This window comes from Herpailurus yagouaroundi, unplaced genomic scaffold (genome assembly GCF_014898765.1).
Source record: "Herpailurus yagouaroundi ecotype Mexico unplaced genomic scaffold, PumYag 181, whole genome shotgun sequence".
NCBI lineage: Eukaryota > Metazoa > Chordata > Mammalia > Carnivora > Felidae > Herpailurus > Herpailurus yagouaroundi.
The window spans coordinates 35,600,523-35,620,356 of NW_024412412.1; the positions used below are offsets into that span (position 1 = coordinate 35,600,523).

The following is a 19,834-nucleotide window of genomic DNA, read 5'->3' on the forward strand; positions in this document are numbered from 1 at the left end:
CCACTAGAGGGCACCTCGCGGGAGCGCCGACGGCCGCTCCCGCGAGGTGCCCTCTAGTGGCGGCTGGTCCCGTGGGCGCCGGGCCCGAGCCCCGTCCCGGGCAGCGGGACACGCTGTCAGGTCTCTCCCGGGCTTCAGCTCGCCTCTGCCTCCTCGGTCTCTGACTGCGTTTCTCCTCCCGCCTCTCTCGGTCTCTGCCTTTTTCGGACCCTAGCTCTCTCCCATCGCGGTCCCTGTCTCTCTAGTTCAGTCTTTCGGTGTCTGGCTGTCTCTGTCTCTCTCCCTCCCTCGGGAGACACCACTGGGGGGCGCCTCGAGCCCGTGGATTGCCTAGTCCCCTCGCCACTGCCCCCCGCCCCCGCATCGCTCCTGGACGAAGTGGGAAGGGGAAACCCCCATTGCTTCCCCAAGGTCCTACCCTTCCCCTGACCCACCCACCAAGAGCGGGAGCGAGAGGGTGTGGGAGATAGAAAAGGCTCACCCTTCGTTTTTCAATCGGGTTGCTTTATTCTTTCATGGTAGTAGCCCCCTGGCCCCAGGAGCATCTCCGCTGCCCGTTCCCACCTCTCCCCACAGCTCCCATTTTTCCAGCACCAGTCCCTATCGCGTGGGCAGGAGCAGCTTCCTGCTTCTCTGCAAAAGACCCTTTTCTCATGGATCTTTCCTGTCCATTTGGGGTTTCCACAGGCCCTGAGAAGCAAAGAAACACTGTTTATTATGAGAGGGAGAGAGACTGGGGGGAGGTATCTATGAACCTTCCCTCCCCTGAGCTCCCTAGATGACCTGGCTTCAGTGGATCCTCCCTGTTGCTTGGTCAGCTGACATGGGGAGGTGGCCCAAGCCTTCCTGGGCCACAGCTGCTCAGTGCCCTGGCAGTCACACCTGCTCACCTGAGGGGTTCTAGATGTAGTAGAGGGGCACCTCGCCACACAGGGTGCTCACAGTGGTGCCCAGGAAGTCCAGGTCCACAGAGGATGCTGAGCCAGCATCATGGACCTCCTCCTGGCCCAGCTTAGAGGTAGACACTGCAGGCTTGACCTGGAAAGAGCACCTGATTTTGAGCCTGGGAACTGAGTTTTTGTTCCACCTGTGGCCCTTATTGTGGGACCTCAGGCATGTGAGACCATCTGTCTGAGCCTCCTAAAAGCCTTGGTTTCCTTACCAGTAAAGAGGGGGCTGTGCTGGAGTCAGAAGCCCCCAAGTGGTGAGGCTCAGCTGAGCCCAGCAGCTTGGCATCAGGGCGGGGCTGGGGAATAGGAGGGAAGGTGTGACACAGGTGAGTCTGGAGAGGGGCACTCACCTGGCAGCCCACAAGGAGCAGCGCTCTACAGGTGACAAATAGCTGTTATCTCAAATGCTCCTCCGAGCAGCCCTGGGAGGGAGACAACTTATTCCTCCTCACTCACACACCCACCTGGAAGTTCCGGAACTTTCTGGTGAGAGCCTCAAGACTTGGGATGTTCTCTGGAGCCATCTTCATGATGTAGCAACAGGTTCCTGGGGCTGGCTTATAGGCAATCAGGAGCTGAGGACAGAAACCCCAGGGTTCATTCAGAAAGGCCCTGCCTTACTCACTCCCTAACCCTGATCCTGGGCTATCTCCCTCTAGGTTAGGCACCAAAGGCAGTCATATTGGAATCTGGGGATCAGCCTGGGCAAGCAAAAGAGCTAGGGGCTGGGGAGAGATGGATATGCATGAAATGGCACAGCTGGGTGGGTCTAGCAAAGTCTCGTCACTGGCCCCCCGTCCCCAGCATCAGGCGGTCCAGGTATACCCACCCGCTGGTAGTCATACACTACAATGCCAGTGGAGCCGATGGAGAAGGTGGCAGTGGTACCCACACGCTCACTCAGGGCCAGGCGCTGCTGGGCTTCTGGTCCCCCAATGCTCATCTCTAGGACCTGGGGGAGGGCATAGGGTGGACTGACATTTCTCTTTCCCCACTCATCCCTTTGGCACCCATGTCCACTCTCAGCCCTCTTTACTCAAATGCAATCCCTTCTTCCCTGATAGCTCAGAGAGCCTGGAAAGAACAGGCTGCCATACCAGCAACAGGCCTGGTGCAAAAACCCAAGCCCGATTTGCCACCAGGTGCTTCTGTCCTTTATTGAGGCACCCTTGCCTCCTCCCCTCCGGTCCCCTTGGACCATTCATTGTCTACCCAGCCCATTCAGCCCCTCTGTTTGGCATGTCCTGTGTCCACTGCCCACTCCATCCCAGGCCTGCTCACCATCTCGGTGTGTTTCTGGCTCATGTGAAGACCCATTAGCAGGGCCCCTACAATCACCACGACCACAAGGACTACCACCACGACGACGATGAGGAGGCGTTTGAGGTTCACAGGGCAGCAGGGGATGCTGAACCGGCCCCGGGGGGCTGCTGAGTAGTCCTGACATGGTGAGGCAGGCAGGGAGATAGGTGTGAGATCATGAAGTTGGCCCTTCTTCTCCCTGCACAAGCTGGATACCCTCCCACAGCTGGACACCAATACTATGGACATGCAGAAGAGGGTGAGATCAGAGAAGGCTTCTTGGAAGAGGTGGCCTGGATTCCAACAGAAATGCTTAGACGTGAAGTCTAGCATGAAGAGACCCAAGAGACTCTGCTTTGCTAGTCTCATCTGCTGTTTCCTCCAGACCCCTGGCACCCTGGCCATGCCCAGTCCCTCTCTGTTCCCCCAAATAATCCACAATCTCTCACACCTCCCCGCCTTTACACGTACTACCCCCTTCTTCCTACAATGTCTGCCTCTTCCACCTAGTGAGCTCCTACCTATTTTTCCAGAGCCAGTTCAAATGTCATTTTCTCTGCAAAGCTTCCTGTGACTTCCCAAGTAGTGGCTGCTTACACAGCGCTCTCTATAGCTCTTTCTACTGACCACTGTGGTGGCTCTCAGCCCCTCACATTGGAATTATTGGCTGCCACGTCTGTCTCCCCGAAGGACTGTGCCTTGGTGGTTGGTGTCCCTGCCCTAACTTAGCACAGTCGTGGGTTAGTTTAATGAATGAATTTGGATGAGGAAACAGTCTCAGAGAGGTTGGATGAAGCAGGGCCCAGCTCACACACACATATACACACACGGTCACACTCACCGGCGGGCTCTCAATCAAAACCTCCTTGCTGCCCACATCCATCTTGCTGCAGACGCCTTCCCCTCTCGTCACCCAAGTGTGACTAGCATCTTATATGTGCTAGTAGGGAGAGGGGACAGAGGTGAAGGATCCAGGCCCCTTCTGCCAGCCAAGCCCTTGACCTTGAAGCCTGTTTGTTCCTGGCCCTCCAGAACTGATGTACGGGGAAGCCAGCTGCAAGAGCGCCTAAGGGCTCTTGGCCGTGGCACATGAGTCCTCTCAGCCCGGGCAAGAGCGAAGCTGGGCACACTGAGCAAATTTGCCCTTGGGCAATCTGCACCTCTCACTGTGGGTGTCTTCCTGGCATTGGCCGCCTTTCTTGCTGGCACCTGCCCCTGCAGTCTTGTGGCTTTCCCTGTTCTTCTGCCAGCTTGAACCTCTCAGGCAGCCAGGGGTCTAACCCAATGGGGAGTCCACCACATTTCCCAACAGAATTTCTCTCATGCATAGGGATGAGCTCCAGGAACAGGAGTGAGGAGGCAGTGCCTATGGACCCAGAAAGGCAATGCTGAAGGCAGGTTGTGCTTTGGCATCCCTTGTGGGGGTCCATATATGGCCATTTCTCTGAGAGCCTTACATTTTCAATTCAAGTATGCCACCTGCCTGGCCCCTTCCAGCACATCTGCTACCTAACCTCAGACTTGCCCCTGGTCATTCTTTTCCTAATTCTGAAGACTCTGTCCCCTCTGGCTATAAATTCATACCCACTAATGTGTGGTTTTCTTCCTTCTTTGCTTTGGGCTTGTTTGTAAACTGAAGGCCATCCCCCCCCCACCACCACCGTTTTTACTTTCATTTCCATTTATTCTATGCTGAATTTATTCCCCAGTCATATACTGTTGTTTCTCCAGTTTCTTCTTGGATATCTTTTTCATCTGTGCAACCTCATCTGGTTTGGCAACAATCTGCTCTGTTTCAGTAAGGATTATCTCAGTGTGGCAAGGAGAGCTCATGCTGGGATTAATCTCACCATGAACTCTGTAAATTTAGTGGCTCATTTTGGGGACCTTGTTCACCTGGATGTGCTCGATGACCAGAGAATGTACCTCTAAACCCTTAAGTTCAGCATTACTCTCTGCATGTTCAAGCAAGTGCGGTAAAAATCCAGCACTCCTTTTAGGCCACTGACCCTGTGCGCAGCCCCACCATTTGGCCTGGACACACCTATCAGCTCCACCATTATGATGATGGAATGGCACACATTGCTTCTGTAAAGTGACATCCTTCAGATACTTGGTGGCTTTTCAGATAGACATGCCCTTAATGATCTGGGGAGTTTCATGAGTGTTCTTAAAATGAATGTAAAGATTTGAACCTCTTGATTTGAATGATTTTGTGGGTTTTCTGAATCAAGTGAATAGTAACCATTTTCAGAGATCAAGTTGAGGGCTTTTGATAGCAGATTCCACACCTGACAGTTCTTTCTTATACCTCAGCAGCCTTGCACAGGGATGGGTGTGGTGACTGATGGGGTCCCAATCCCCTCTTCCTTGAATCTCATCTGCTTGGTGCTGCCTATGACCCTATTCCTCTGTGTTCCTCTTTTTATACCCTTGGATCCTAAATTTGCCTTGGGAATGCTACTCATTCCAGTATAATCCACTTTCTGGACCTTCTATTTCTCCCTTCTGTCCCTTTACCTCCTTCCTCAAAGACACTTCTTTTGCTTTGTTGTACTAAACCAGATCTACTAATGGCTGCATCCTTTCTCTTGGGTTCCCCTCCACTTGCCAGGCCAGGTGGTCTCTATAGTGCCTTTACCTTGGAACTTCCATAAGTGTGTAAGTCAGAGCCCCACCCTCACTCCTCTAGGCCTAACTCCCTTGTCCTCCTGACACTTTACCTCCAACACTTCACCCCAGTTCCTGTCCCTGCCCTGGGGGCTCCCTCCACACCTTGGCCCTACCATTCAGTCATGAGCTGACCCCCAGCTCTCCAGCACTGGCAGGTTGCCCTTCTCCACAAGGACCCTCTCTCCAGCTGGAGGGCCTTCAGCCTCCAGGTTGCACAACAGCATGGCATCTGAGCTGAGAGTGCCTGAGAAGCTCAGGGAAGGAGAGAGGGAAGGGAAGGGTGTTTGCTCCCACCACCCTCCAATAGCCCCAACTACCCCTTTAAATATTTGCCAAAACCTCTCACAGCAAGTGTCCTAGGAGGAGTGAAGGGGGGAGGGGTCCAGGAAGGAGGGGGAAGCATCCTCCTCTCAACTGTGTGTAGCCTCGGCTGGCTGGCTGTGTGCAGGTGCCAGATGTAGGAGACAGCTGCCTGCAGTGCCCACCCCTGCCCGCCCCTGGTTGTCCAGGCAACGCTGGGATTGATTGGCTGACTCACATGCACTGGGCCTAAGCCAGGTGGGCAGGAGGCCAGCAGGAGAGACAAGGAGGACTGCAAGCATCTCGGGGTCCCTGCGGGCATCTCAGGGGGCCGCATGGTCCAGCTGTGGAGCTTGTTCTGAGCAGGCGCTGTGTGTAGGGCTTGCCGTCATCAGCTGGTGCGGGGAAAGGAATCTCTGTTGGAAAGAAGCCTCTGCTCTCTCAGGTCCTCAGTCTCCCCTGCAGGCTGCCCTTGGGCTGTAATTCTCACAAGTTTTATGCCCCCCCCCACACACACACTTGTTTTTGCCTGTTCAGCAATTGGGGAAAGAACGTTGCCCTCAAATTTCATAAGGGGAGTCCAGATGCTAGCACTGAGACTTCTGGAACTGACCCAGTAGAGGTCTTGCAGTCCTCATCTTCCTTCTCGGGAAGCGAGGAGGGACCTTTAGCTGAGCACGCATAGCTATCAACTCAGCCCCAACAACAGCCCTCTGTTGTAGACTTCTCATGTCTTGGTCTTTACTGAGGCCATTTTTCTCCCCTGGAAATCCCACCCTTGATGCCTCTCCACCTCTCTGAGAGCCACCTACCCTAAAAGGCCAGACAAGAGCCAATCGCACCTGCTCTGTGACCACACCACTCCAGGCAGTGCCCCATCCCTCCTCCAAAATCTCCCAGTCTCCTGCTGCTCTTTAACCTGCCACTTAGCATCCACTGCTGTGCTCCTCAGCTACGTGGGTGCTTATTGTTGCCCTATGTTCCCTGGGACTGGCCCTGAGACCATGCTCCCCCGAGGATTCTGTGTACCTGTTGCAGGGCAAGGAGCATGCACACAGCCAACATGGAATTATATTCAGTGGTATAGCCAAACACCAAGTGGCTCTTGGCCAACAGTCGATAGGTTGTTCCTTCAGTATGTGGACATTGCAATGCTTCACTGACAGCTCTGGGACCCTAAAGGAGTCATTCTGCCTTTCTAGGCTTTAGTGTGGACAACTGTGAAATGGGACCAGTCTGCCCATTCTGTCTCTCTCTCCAAGCTCTTGTGAGGATCCAATGACATCATCAAGCTGATCATCATGATTATCATCATCTACTTCGCTGACCCCCCCCCCCCAAGACATCTCTTCTCATTAGCTGGCAGTAGGACCCAGACTCCCTCTTTTTGTCTGTCTCCAGGTTAAATCCCTCTGGGAGAACCTTGGGTGATGTAAGCCCTATGGTAGCCACTCCTTTTATGTGTGCCTCCTCTTTTCTTCCTTCCAGCTCTTCAGCTGCAGGGGTTAGGACAAGATTCACTCTGCCCTTTGTGTGCTGGGCAGAGCCGTGCCAGGGACCAGTGGGGACGGTTGCCCAGCTGCCCCAACCACGTTCCCCACCCCCATTGCTTGTATTCCCACAGGCTGGCATGGGAGGGCAGCACGGGCAGCTGGATGGGCATTGGCAAGTGAGCATCAAAGGGAAGGGACATCCCTGGTTGAGAGAATATGGACATAAGCTCCTACCAGAGAGGCCCCCACTGGCAGAGACTGGGGACAGCTGGGGACACATCTTAAACCCAGTGATCTTGATCTTAGTTTCCTGGCTTGATGTGGAAAGAATACCAGACTGAGAGCCCAGCCAACCTGACCAAGTCTCCCCTTGTCCTGTACCTGTGAACTTTTGGTACAGTCAGTCCCCATGAGGACCCCCCAGGGAGGTATAGAGCAATAGTTCTCAAACATTTCGAGAACATCCTTCTTCTTCTTCTTCTTTTTTTTTAAAGTTTATTTGGGTTTTGAGAGAGAGAAAGAGAGAGAGAGAGTGAAAGCATGTGTGGGAGCTGGGGAGGGGCAGAGAGAGAGGGAGACAGAATCCTAAGCAAGATCCTGACAGTGCAGAGCCCTATGCAGATCATGACCTGAGTTGCAATCAAAAGTCAGACACTTAACCAACTGAGCCACCCAGATGCCCTGGACCCCTTAAAATTCTTAAAAAATACTGAGGGCCCCAAAGAGCTTTTGTTTAGGTTATTTTTAAATGTTAATTAATTAATGAAAATTGCGATAAACTCATTCTATGTTTTAAACATAAATAACATAATTTTTAAATAAATTTATTTTACAAAGCAAAAGAAATTAGAAGCAAGAATGTTGTTGCCTTGCATTTCTGTAAATCTCTTTATTTTTTTTAATGTTTATTTATTTTTGAGACAGAGAGAGAGAGAGAGCATGAACAGGGGAGGGTCAGAGAAAGAGGGAGACACAGAATCTGAAACAAGCTCCAGGCTCTGAGCTGTCAGCACAGAGCCGACACGGGGCTCGAACCCACAGACCGCGAGATCATGACCTGAGCTGAAGTCAGACACTTAACCGACTGAGCCACCCAGGCGCCCCTCTGTAAATCTCTTTAATTTCTGGCTTAAAAAATTTTTTTTAGTGCTTATTATTTTTGAACGAGAGTGAGACGGAGAACAAGCAGGGGCGGGGCAGAGAGAGAGGGAAACACAGAATCTGAAGCAGATTCCAGGCTCTGAGCTGTCAGCACAGAGCCCAACATGGGACTCAAACTCATGAGATGTGAGATAATGACCTGAGCTGAAGTTGGATGCTCAATCGACTGAGCCACCCAGGCACCCCTAATTTCTGGCTTAATAGAAGATATATTGTGTAGCCTTTGGAAAATTCCAGGATACTTTTGTGAAAGCATGAAAGTGAAAAGGTAAAATTATGTTCTAACATTATTAGGACAATTGTTTTGACCTCAGCGACTCCCTGGAAGGTTCTCCAGGCCCCCTGGACTCCCTGGACCACACTTTGAAGACTCCTGGTGTAGAAGTGTGACTGTGAACTTTGGCATTGGGCACTGTGGGTTGAAATCTGTCGCCTTCTTCAGGTACTATCAGCCTCACTCCTCTTATCTGTAAAAGGGGGCTTACTATCATCCTCAAAAGGTTAGAAGGATTACATGCCTAGAGGGCACACCACACAGTGGATGTGACATCTACTGTGGAAAGCTTGGCTGCTTTCCTCCAAGTTTGGGCCTCAGTTTCCTCATTTGTGACAAAGAGATGGACTGGAAAACACCCAAAGCTCTTCCCAGCTTCAACAGTCTGTGGTTGGGTAGTGAGATATGTTCCAGAATTCCACACGCTCCCAGTCCAACTCAGTGACAAACATTTCCCTTTTCCCACAGAGACACACAGGCACATTCTGTTCACTGGCTCTTGGAAACAAAAGAACACAGATGCACATACATGGCGCTTATGACACACCCATGAACTCTTGTTTAGAGGATGTGTCCCCTAAGGGCCAGGACAGATATACAGGCACACAGAGCACGTGGACCCACAACGCAGAAATGCCCGCAGCAGGGAGACTGTGCCCGTTCCCGTGCAGAGGCAGGTGTGTACGCGTGCACAGTCATGCCATCATAGGATGCACATGTATACCTCGCACACCTGCGCTCACGACAGACCCTCTGGGTGCCAGAAACGCAAGCAGATGGCCCCAGAGTCCGCTGGTAGTGTATACAGCGGCCAGAGCCCCAACCACTTCTTTCTTTGGCTACTCCCAGCCCGGGACTCCCCCCGCCGTCCCCCCGCCGCCCCGCTCCCCGCCGCCCCGCTCCCCGCCCCCCTCGGCCCTGCGCGCGCCCCCGCCGCAGTCCGCGCCCGCCCCCGTCGGTCAGCCCTCGCTCGGCTCCGGGCCCGCGCAGCTCTCCCAGCCGGCTCGCGAGAACGAGCAGGGGAGGGGACGGAGCCCGCGGCCGAGGGCTGGAGGACTCGGCTCTCCGCAGCGGGCAGCCGGGCCCCTAGCTGCGGCAGCGGCTGCTGGCGGCAGTGGCCGGGAGGTGCCAGCCCGCGCTGGGTGGCGGAGAGCCGCGGGGCGGGGGCTGCGGCCGGTGACCCGAGGGAGAGCTTGCTTGCAGTCAGCATGGCGGGGCTGCGGGCCAGGCGGGGCTCCGGGCTCCGGCTGCTGGCGCTGTCCACGCTCGGCTTCTGCCTGATGCTGCAAGTCAGTGCCAAGAGGCCCCCCAAGACGCCCCCCTGCCCGCCTAGCTGCTCCTGCACCAGGGACACCGCCTTCTGCGTGGACTCTAAGGCAGTGCCCAGGAACCTGCCCTCCGAGGTCATCTCTCTGTGAGTGCCCTGGCTTCTGAGGTGGGGGAGCAGAGAGAGGGAGGAAGGCAAGAGCCTCTCTGGGAGTGGATGGGAAAACCCTTGCTCCCCTGTCTACAAAGCGTGGGGAGCAGGAAGACTCCAGGGGTCCTCAGGACTGGAGATTCAAGGCATCCTCCAGGTAGGGAGTTCTGTAGTCATGCAGGCTCAGCAGCCATGGCTGGGGAAAACAGGAGTTTATGGCCAAGAATGAATCATCACCACCGGCAGCATCAATGAGACCTACTGTGTGCAGGGCTCTGAACATGGGGGGAGGGGTTGTTTACAAGAGCATGTGGGCTCCTGCCTGTGATGTCACACCAAGGGCAGAAAGGCTTTTTGTGGGGGGAGGGAGGGTGGAATCAGGGGAAGGGATAGAAGTGGGATATACCCACACAGTGCCCTGTCTGGGGACAGACGCCTGCCGCTGGTCTCCCATCCACTCTGGCACTGGGCCAGCCAGCCTGTCACTTGCAGTTAAGTGGCCTCAGGGACTAAATGAGCTGTGTGGTCCTTGAAAGCAGGGTGCTGATCCCCACCGCCATCCCAGTGCCCCATCCCTCCACAGCACCCAGCACACTGTGGGTGTTTGGATGATCTTGAGGGTGTGGGTGATGGAACCTTCTTTTGGCTAAAGGGGAAGCTGATCCTGGGGCCACTGGTGCTGAGGGAGGCAGTAGGGGAGGATAGTGAGATGGAAGGCAATGAGTTTATGAGGAGAAGAGAAAGATAGCCCTAGGTGGGTGGCCCAGGCTGGTGAAATGAGTGGTTTCCAGGGCAAGTGTGCACAGAACAATTGCCCTGTTCACCTTGTGAACCCCGCCCCTCCCACCCCCACCCCCCCAGTCCCTGCAAAGTCCCCACAGTACTGACTCAGGTGTCCCCTGCAGGACGCTGGTGAATGCTGCCTTCTCGGAGATCCAGGATGGAGCGTTTTCCCACCTGCCACTGCTGCAGTTCCTGTATGGACAGGGCCTTGAGGAAGGGCGGGTAGGGGGTGGGGCAGTGGAAGGGGGCGGACCCTGGACTGGGGGAAGGAGAGCAAATGAAGATAGCCATTGGAGATTAACATACAGGTGTCCCTTACTTTTCCTGGATGGGATAGCCACAAAAGGTGCAGCAGCATAGAGTCAGGAAGGGTGAAGGGAGCCGCAGTGGGGAGAAGGAAGTTGGGGGTTGCATGCAAAAGCCAAGAGTGGCTATTTAGGGCCCAATTAGGAATGGACTTGCCTCCTCTGGAGACCCAAAAGAACTGGGGTCAGTAACTTGGGCTGGTGCCGTAGGATGGACACTGCAGGGAGAAGGGTCATCATAGAGACCGCTGACACCAGGATTTGAAGGAAGAGTTGGGGGTTGAAAGGGAGGGAGGAGAGGGTGTGGAATTGTAATAGGGAATGTTTCTGTTTGGAGAGTCAGTTGCAGGAAAGGGTGCTTGTGAGTTACCCCAACTCCTTTTCACTGTGGGTTATCCTCAAACTCACCACCAGTCTGAAAGGGACAGAGTGAGCTGGGGTGAGGGTAGGAGGCAGAGAGTGGTGATGGAGACAGGAATGATGCAGTGGGGAAGGACCCAGCTTGACCGGAGAGATCTGCCCCTGGCTGTTTCTACCCTTGAAGAAGATTCTGGGACCAGAACGGGTTCCTGGCTAGTCTTGCTGCTGGGCTTCTCTGGGGCTCCCGGCTGGGGCTGGGGTCCCAAGGTGGAGTGGCAGGGCAGCCAGTCTGTGAAGAATCCCCAGGGTGAGGCAACAGGCTGGGGGCTGGCACAGCGGGCACAGGCTTGGAAGCTCTAATTCTCCCTCTGTCTCTCCAGGTTGCTCAACTCCAACAAGTTTACTCTGATTGGAGACAATGCCTTCACAGGACTGTCGCACCTGCAGTACCTGTGTGTGGCAAGGAACCGGGAAATGGGAACTAGAAGGGAGGAGGGAGCTGGGACCTGGGTGGGCTGAGAGGGGAGGGTAAATGAGGAAGGCTAGGGGAAGATGGGGGGAGTGGAGAGCCCTTGGATCCTCTGACCGCAGGACCCGAGCAGAGGGTCATTTCATCCATCCCTCTGCCTAAACCATCCTGCCTGGATGCCCTGTCACCACAGGCTTAATGTCTCCAGAATCAGAATGGAAGCCTGGCTTAGGACCATGGGCAGAAATCTAGATGGAGCAGAGGGAAATAGCTGGTTGGGGGTCTGGGATGCTGAGTGGCATCTAAGACAAGTTCTCATTTTCTCAGCTTCATTGAGAACAATGACATCTGGGCACTATCCAAGTTTACCTTCAGAGGACTCAAGTCTTTGACACACCTGTGAGTACATCATGTACATAAGCACACCAGACCAAAGCCCTTCATCTCCTGTGGCCTATGGCCTTAGCCACAATCTTCAGGTGACTCAGGGTCTCTCTTGCAGATCGCTGGCCAACAATAATCTGCAGACACTGCCTAGAGACATCTTTCGGCCCTTGGACATCCTGAGTGACTTGTAAGGCTGAGCCCTACTTCTTTTAACAATGCCACAGAGGGGCGCATCCCTGGAGGGAGCGGTGTGGGAACCAGAATTGGGAAGATCATAAGGTCTTGAGAGGCTGGGAGGGCTTGGGTTTGGAGATGCCTCCCGGAAGGCTGTGTTGATACACACGAGACACTATGTGTATTTGTTTTTTTTTTAAGTTTATTTATTTATTTTGAGGGGGGGGAGGGGCAGAGAGCGAGGGAGAGAGAGAATCCTAAGCAGGCTCCATGATGTCAGCGGGTCTCAATCCCATGAACCATGAGACCACGACCTGAGCCGAAACCAAGAGTCAGGTGCTTAACCCACTGAGCCATCCAGGTGCCCCCAAACACGTGATTTTTAAATCTATGTTTGATTTGAACCTTCACTGAAGTCCTAGAGCATAGCCACAATCAATCAGTACTTACACAAGAAGAAAACCAACCCAGGATTGTGGAAGGTCTGGAGGAACTGAGATGTAACATAGTTGTGCAGGTTCTACACTGCAAAAGGCCCCTGACCTAGGAGGCAAGTAGGGACTAAAACTCAGCTCCCACTCCACTGGCCAAGCATGTCTCCACAGGGGTGTACCTACCCCCAGGGGAACCTTTCTCTAATCTGTGCAAAGATGCCATGTGAGCAACCAGCAGTGGCCTTCTAAAAACCTAGAGAGCCTGGGTGGGCAGAACAGCTGGGAGCCTGTTCCTCTCTATATTCCCTCCGTCACCCTCATGATCCAGGGACTTGCGGGGCAACTCACTCAACTGTGACTGCAAAGTGAAGTGGCTGGTGGAGTGGCTGGTGCACACCAACACCACGGTGGCTCCCATCTATTGCGCCAGCCCGCCCCGCTTCCAAGAGCACAAGGTGCAGGATTTGCCGCTGCGGGAGTTCGACTGCATCACCACAGGTAGGAGATGCCCCCAGCAGACCTCCCCAGGGCAGCCCCACAGGCACTGCCAGAACCACCCCCAACATTGGCCTTGCAATCCAGCAACCTAATCACCCAACAAGCTCTTACCCTTCTTCACCCCACCCCTCACTTCTTGACCCTGCAGATTTTGTGCTGTACCAGACCCTGCCCTTCCCAGCAGTATCAGCCGAGCCCTTCCTTTACTCCAGTGACCTCTATTTGGCTCTGGCCCAGCCAGGTGCCAGCGCTTGCACCGTCCTCAAGTGGGACTATGTTGAACGGCAGCTTCGAGATTATGATAGAATACCAGGTACCTGCCCCAGTCTGGCTGTGCTGGCCCCACTTTAAGGGGTTGGGGTGGGGATGGTCTTAATTGTTCCTCTCCAGTGGGTTCCTGTAGGTAGAGAGATAGATGAGACATGGTCTCTGCCCATAATAACTTTCCAGTCTTTGGGGGAGAGGCCAACATATACACAGATAACATTCATGTAATAGATGGGTGTGAGGGGGGAGATATGTACATGATGCTCTGGGACCGCAAAGGAGAGGTGTACCCTGGACAATCAAGGAAGGCTTCCTAGTGGAGCAGACACCTGAGCTGAGTCTTGAAGGTGAGGGTGAAGGACAAGTCAGAGGTGATGCCGAAGAGCCTGGCTTAAGTAACTGGGTGGGGCCTGTAAACCAAGGAGGAGATGGGAGTGGCTAGTGAGCTCAGTTTGGGATCCACTGAATTTGAGCTGAATCTAGAAGGCTGAGGGGATACCTAGCTCAGAGAAAAAATGTGGAAAGTATATTCTGGCAGAGAGAACGACATGAGCAAATTCAAGAAGGAGTGCAACAGCTTAGTGTATGAATGTGTACATGTGTAAACCATAAGCAGCTCATTTGACCGCACCATATGGTTCAAAGTGGAGAGAGGCAGATGAAACCCAAAAGACATGAGGACCAGGTCATGGACAGGTTTTGAGCAGAGTGTGTGAACCAATCCAACCTGTATTTTAGAACACTCTCTCTGTATGCGGCATGAAGAGTGGCTTGGCATGGGCCAAGTCATGTGGGCACACTATTAGGGGGATCTGCTGGAACCTGGACTGGGGCAATAGTAGTGGGGTGGAGAGATAGATTTAGAAAGGAGGAGCGAACTGACACAAGATGAAACAGAAAATTTAAATTGCCCTGTATCTCTAAAAGAACTTAAAGTCCTTATTAAAACAAAAGCAAAACAAAACAAAAACTTCCCCCAAAAGGAGACTCCAGGGCCAGATGGTCTCCCTGATAAATTCTATAACACATTTATGGAAAAAAAATAACAGCAATCCTACACAAACTATATTAGAAAGAAGAAGGGGGGATTGACAGGACTCAGGACTAATTAGTTGTGGGTGAGTGAGAGACAGGGAGGTGTTGGGGATGGCTCTAGATTTCTGGTTGGGGGTACTGGGTGAAGCCACAAACTGAAGCTGAGAACACAGAGGGAGAAGAGGACCAGGTTTGGGGGCACATATCTGCTCAGTAATGGCCAGCTGGAGTTTGAGGTGCTTTTGGGTGTGTGGGCAGGGAGGGTCTGAGCTGCAGCTCGGGTGCTGGGGGAATCATCAGTATCTACACAGGTGCACCAAGGCTGTGGAAGGGATTTGGGGGTGACTGCCAGAGCCTGGGGCTCAGCATGAGCTTTCTTGGGGAGAGAGGAGGGGAGGAGGAGGATGGGTGAAACAGCACTGGGAAGGAAGAGAGGAGAGGAAAGGAGAAGGGGGGGGAAGGAGAGGGGAGAGGTGGAGAGGAGATGACTGGGGACACTAAGATAGGTAAAGAGTGTGGCCCCATGTGCTTTGGGTGCCTGAGAAGGGGTCAGATCTGTCTGGTTGTTGACAAATACATTTGTGTGGACGTCCTCATACATTAAGGCCCTTTCAAAAGTAGGAGTTCTTAGGAGAATGCATTTTCATACACAACTATCCAAACATCAAGCTGTCATTTTGTATACCTTGGCTCTATCACCAGGCTGTGGACAGGCACAGACTCTTCCTCCTTCCCCTGCCTGGCATCTGGCCAGTCAGGTAGCTTTGGGCAAGTCACTTAGACTCTGAGCCTGCTTCTGGGCAAAATAATAGATTCCACTTCGGAGTGATTAATTGAGGAACTGTGTTCACACTTAGCACAGTGACTTCACACAATAAAAGTTCAATAATGACATTATGGATAAACAACGGGTCAATAGCTAGGGATACCTATTTTGTGCTTAGTGTCAGCTTATATTTAAACTCTGGGAGCAAGGGCGGAGGGAGCATGATGCTGAGACAGATTGTTAGCTGTGAAAAGTGGGTGGGCATCAGGGGGAGGGATGCTCTAGGGGAGAGCCTTAGTTCTGGCCCAGGGCTGGAGGGAACTGACCCCCTTTGCCGAGGGCATGGCATGGGCTGGGGGCCCGCGGCTGCCTGACACTGCCTTCACCCTGCTTCCCTCCACCCTGGCAGCCCCCTCTGCAGTGCACTGCAAGCCAATGGTGGTAGACAGCCAGCTGTACGTGGTTGTGGCCCAGCTGTTCGGTGGATCTTACATTTACCACTGGGACCCCAACACCACACGCTTCACCAAGCTGCAGGATATCGACCCACAGCGTGTGCGCAAGCCCAACGACCTGGAAGCTTTCCGCATTGACGGCGACTGGTACTTTGCCGTGGCCGACAGCTCCAAGGCGGGTGCCACCAGCCTCTACCGCTGGCACCAGAATGGCTTCTACTCCCACCAGGCCCTGCATGCCTGGCACCGTGACACTGACCTGGAGTTTGTAGATGGCGAGGGCAAGCCACGGTTGATTGTGTCTAGTAGCTCCCAGGCACCTGTCATCTATCAGTGGAGCCGCACCCAGAAGCAGTTTGTGGCCCAGGGTGAGGTGACCCAGGTGCCTGATGCCCAGGCTGTGAAACACTTCCGTGCTGGGCGTGACAGCTACCTGTGTCTCAGCCGCTACATCGGTGACTCCAAGATCCTGCGCTGGGAGGGCACCCGCTTCTCTGAAGTGCAGGCCCTGCCCTCCAGGGGCTCGCTGGCCATGCAGCCCTTCCTCGTGGGTGGCCGCCGCTACCTGGCGCTGGGCAGCGACTTCTCCTTCACGCAGATCTACCAATGGGATGAGGGGCGCCAAAAGTTTGTGCGGTTCCAGGAGCTGGCTGTGCAGGCCCCTCGGGCCTTCTGCTACATGCCTGCTGGGGATGCTCAGCTGCTCCTGGCCCCTAGCTTCAAGGGACAGACGCTCGTGTACCGACACATAGTGGTGGATCTCAGTGCCTAGAGGGGTGCCGAGGCCTCTGTGTTCCTCAGGCAGCCACTCGAGGCTGAACAGAAGTCTCTGTGTGAGCAGCATGTGAAGACACATGTAGCCAACCTGTGTACATGCCCTCACATACACCCTCCGCACCCCCCATGAGCATGGGCCACACTGTGGACTGGCCCAGGAGAGCCACTTGTCATAGTTGTAATCAGCATGAAGACTTGTATATGCACCAGGCAACCCAGCAACCCTGTGCCCTCTCATATGTGGACACTTGTCGGCCCCACACCCTACCTGAAGGCCCCCCCTTGGTCTGCTGCTTTCCCTGTGCTCCGGCCCCAGGGAAGGAGTACGGGAAGGAAGGGCAGGGCCACCCCCTCTCTTGTTTTTCAGCTTATTCTTCCTACTCCGCAGTTTCTCCTGTTGGTGCTCCAGGTGTCTGTTTACCTACTTGTGCTTTGCCCTGCAGCCCACAGCCACATCCTTCACACTGCTGGGCTCACTCACCCATGCTGTACTTCTGCATGCACACGTGGACACACGCACACACACCTGCTGACACTCCCATTTCTGTGTGCACACATGCAGGTTCAGTGCTGCCTAAAGAGGCTCTCTTTCATCACCTTGCCTCTCTTCTTGGAGAAGACACACAGTACCCACCCTCCTCCGCTCATCCCTGGTGTGCCCACCCTGTAGCTGATAAGGATGGGAATGGTGGTGCCAGCCTCCGGACACCAGCTTGATCTCCTGGGGGCAAAGCCCCTCTGCCCAAAGCAATAACAACAGCAGACCCTGACTTCTTCTTAGGGCTCTCTGTTCTTACTGGAGTTTCCTGCTCTGATCCTGAATGCCGCTCACCCGTGGACAGGAGACCACCCAGATAAAAGCCTTCCAGCTTTTCTTTACTATAGCTGCTGAAGCCTCAGACCACCCTGTCGTTCAGCCCCACCTTTGGGATTGGACCTTGAGCTGTGTAGGCTCCTTTAGGTGGGTCCAAGAGCTGGCCGAGCCAGGGACTCTGCAAACATGAGCCAACTGGGTGGGTGCCAAGAGTGGAGCAGGGCTAGAGAGCATCTTGGGGGATCTTGGGACCTCTCTAGTCCACAGAGACAGGCCCCAGGTGCATTGCCTTCTAAAGCAAGCTGAGTGGTGGAGGGGGTGAGGGTCCTGTGGGAGTAGCACCTGGGAGTCAAGCTTCTGCTGCCCTCTGCTGTATGCTGGGAATAGGTAGTTCTGAGCTGGAGGCCAGTGGAGAAGGCACAGGGTGGGGAAACGTCCCTGTGCCCAGGCTGTGTGAGGGCGTACTGGTGGCAAGATGCCCAGGGGCACTTGGGAGCAGTGTTACGACTCACTGCTGCAAATAAAAATTTCCTACCCCATTGCTGGCTCTCAGGTGTCCAGTGGCTTTGATGGTAGCTGTTTCACTGAGAACAGAGCCAGGGCTGTGCTCTCTGTCCCTGCTGTTCACGGGGGCGGGGGGGGGGGGAGGCAGCATTAGTGTTCAGACTCCCTTCTTCCATGTTCTCTTTCCTTGGAGGAGCGAGTGGGCACCCCAAGGTCAGCTGGTCCTGGAGTCAGGAGTTCATGGTGAGGATAGTCAGGTGCAGAGAAAGTGTGACTAGTGTCTACCACCTGTGGCTGACTCATGACCCAGCTGTTTCTTCCTGGAGATCACAGTCTCGGGGCCCACTGAGATTGGAGTCTGTCCCTCTGTGAGGTCAACTCCAACCAACATAGCCAAAGACAAGCTCAGCAGTCCCTCTCCTCTCCTCTCCCCTTCCCCCATTGCTGCCAGCCCTGCCCTATGTGTGAGATTTCAAGCAAGTTGACTGATTTCCCTGGCCTTTGGTTTCTCCCTCTGTAAAGTAGATAATAAAATGTACACTGTCACTTCTTGATTCTGCCACTTACTAGCAGTGGTGGCCTCAACCCTGTTACTTAGCCTATTTGTATCTCAGTTTTCTCATCTATGAAAGGTGGATAATCGAGATACATACCTGACAGGGTTAGTGTGAAATGTAAATGCATTAAATATACAATACATTAATATATGAAAGACCCTTGGAATAGTGTGTCTGTCACAGAATTATGATTTGTATTGGTCTTTAGGACCATATGAGATACAGAGGTGGCTCAGAGAAGAGTGCTTGGTGGGAGAGAAGGTTGATCTTTGGGGAGAACTGCCGTCTGTGGCTGAGGGTTCCTTAGCCATCAGTCTCAGAGCCCCTGTGCCTTATGTCTCACCTGTAGCCTCAGATGCCCAGCCAAGCCTGCCCCTGACCAGTCCTCAGAGTGGAGTCTCATAGGTGACATGTCTGGGTTTCCACCTCTTCAAACCACATTCATGTGTTCTTGGCTTAGCAGGTGCCCCTCAGGCCCCACAGCCATACTGTCCTGGGAATTCCTGTTCTGCTTTTTCAAATGGGCAATGGACCCTCATATTGTGCCAGGGAGAAGTTGCCAGGGAAAGTGGGTTGAGTCTCTCAGACACGTTGGCACTCTGTTGCCCAGTAGGAAGATAAACATCATTCTGTCACTTCCCCCCCAGGACTCCTTCTAGGGGTGGGAGACACTTCTCTCCCCAAATGCCCAGCTTTCTGCTATATGCCTGCCTGGTCACCTGCCCTGGGGGTTCATCTGTGTGTCCAGAGAGTTGCTCAGCAACCCAGTGTAGCTGGGTGACTGTGTCAACATCTCATGACCAAAGGCCGTGAGAGGCAGAGTCCACTCACTCTGCCAAAGCCAAGAAGGATGATACCCCTCAGCTGCCAGCCACACGCCCCTCCATGCTGAGTCCTGCTCTCAGGAGCAAACCTCTGATGTCCCTTAGATTTCCTAAGCACAGTCATCAGGACCAGGAGTCTCCATGTGAGAGACCTTCCCGGCTGGGTAGCCTTCAAATAGGTACAGGGGAGGTCTTTGCCAGCAAGTAGGGGTAGATGCTGAGGTCAGGGCAGGTGACTCTGGAAGGCAGCTGGGAAGGAGGTGGTTCTGTAGCAGGTACCAAAGGACCCAAGGCACACATGCACACAGTCAGCCTAGTACCCTTTCTTCCAGAGGAATGGATGTCCCTTCCCTCTTCCGCAACCTCCTTGTTCCTTCTGAGCTGGCCCCCTATTAAGTCAGTCACATCCTTCTGCTCCAAGGACACAAGGATGTGTCTCCTTGATGAACCTCAACTTTCACCTCGATCACAATGTCTGTGCCTAGAGATAGATGGTGGGATCCTAGCCTGTGGTGTCTCTTGTTCTTCCAACATAGGGTGGGAGCAAGGCCCAGGGTGAGGGGGTGGTTAGATGGGAAGAGCAGGCCTCAGGGGAGTTTCTCCTGTGGGTCAGTTTCACTGCTAGCTCTCACACCCAGCAACACCAATAAAATTGATGATAGTAATTAAAAGAACATAATTACCACGAGTTTATTTATTCCCAGGAAGCCTCCTTTCCCTGGTCCCAGTCATTACCTGTTCCATCCTTTCCATAGGTGGTGGGTGTTAACTATAGCTCTAATAAAAAGTAATAACTGCCAAAGTTGCCCACCTCCATGGCTCTGGGGAACTCTGCTGTCTCCTTCACACCAGCCC

General features: G+C 53.8%; 2 protein-coding genes and 1 pseudogene across 5 annotated transcripts; 1 reads left to right on the plus strand and 2 right to left on the minus strand.

Moving 5' to 3' along the window:
• Positions 1-483: 483 nt before the first annotated feature.
• SFTPC (surfactant protein C) lies at positions 484-3,224 on the minus strand. 3 transcript variants are annotated; one of them, XM_040490326.1, is made up of 7 exons: positions 3,094-3,224; positions 2,232-2,390; positions 1,780-1,902; positions 1,415-1,525; positions 1,163-1,246; positions 891-1,038; positions 484-690 (listed from the first exon to the last, which is right to left on the minus strand). In XM_040490326.1, exons 1-6 carry the CDS (start codon positions 3,133-3,135, stop codon positions 901-903), a joined length of 657 nt encoding a protein of 218 aa, XP_040346260.1. In that variant the 5' UTR covers positions 3,136-3,224; the 3' UTR covers positions 484-690; positions 891-900. The 3 variants fall into 3 exon arrangements, with proteins under 3 accessions (XP_040346260.1, XP_040346261.1, XP_040346262.1); XM_040490327.1 differs by lacking the exon at positions 1,163-1,246; XM_040490328.1 differs by lacking the exon at positions 2,232-2,390 and having other exon boundaries at positions 3,094-3,204.
• A 690-nt stretch (positions 3,225-3,914) lies between these two features.
• LOC121039928 (60S ribosomal protein L17-like) lies at positions 3,915-5,149 on the minus strand (annotated as a pseudogene).
• A 4,006-nt stretch (positions 5,150-9,155) lies between these two features.
• On the plus strand, positions 9,156-17,635 carry LGI3 (leucine rich repeat LGI family member 3). Of its 2 annotated transcripts, XM_040490332.1 has the most exons (8): positions 9,160-9,567; positions 10,476-10,547; positions 11,399-11,470; positions 11,815-11,886; positions 11,990-12,061; positions 12,811-12,980; positions 13,129-13,293; positions 15,458-17,635. In XM_040490332.1, the coding sequence occupies exons 1-8, from the start codon at positions 9,362-9,364 to the stop codon at positions 16,273-16,275; spliced, it is 1,647 nt and encodes a 548-aa protein (XP_040346266.1). In that variant the 5' UTR covers positions 9,160-9,361; the 3' UTR covers positions 16,276-17,635. The 2 variants fall into 2 exon arrangements, with proteins under 2 accessions (XP_040346267.1, XP_040346266.1); XM_040490333.1 differs by lacking the exon at positions 13,129-13,293 and having other exon boundaries at positions 9,156-9,567.
• Positions 17,636-19,834: the final 2,199 nt, after the last annotated feature.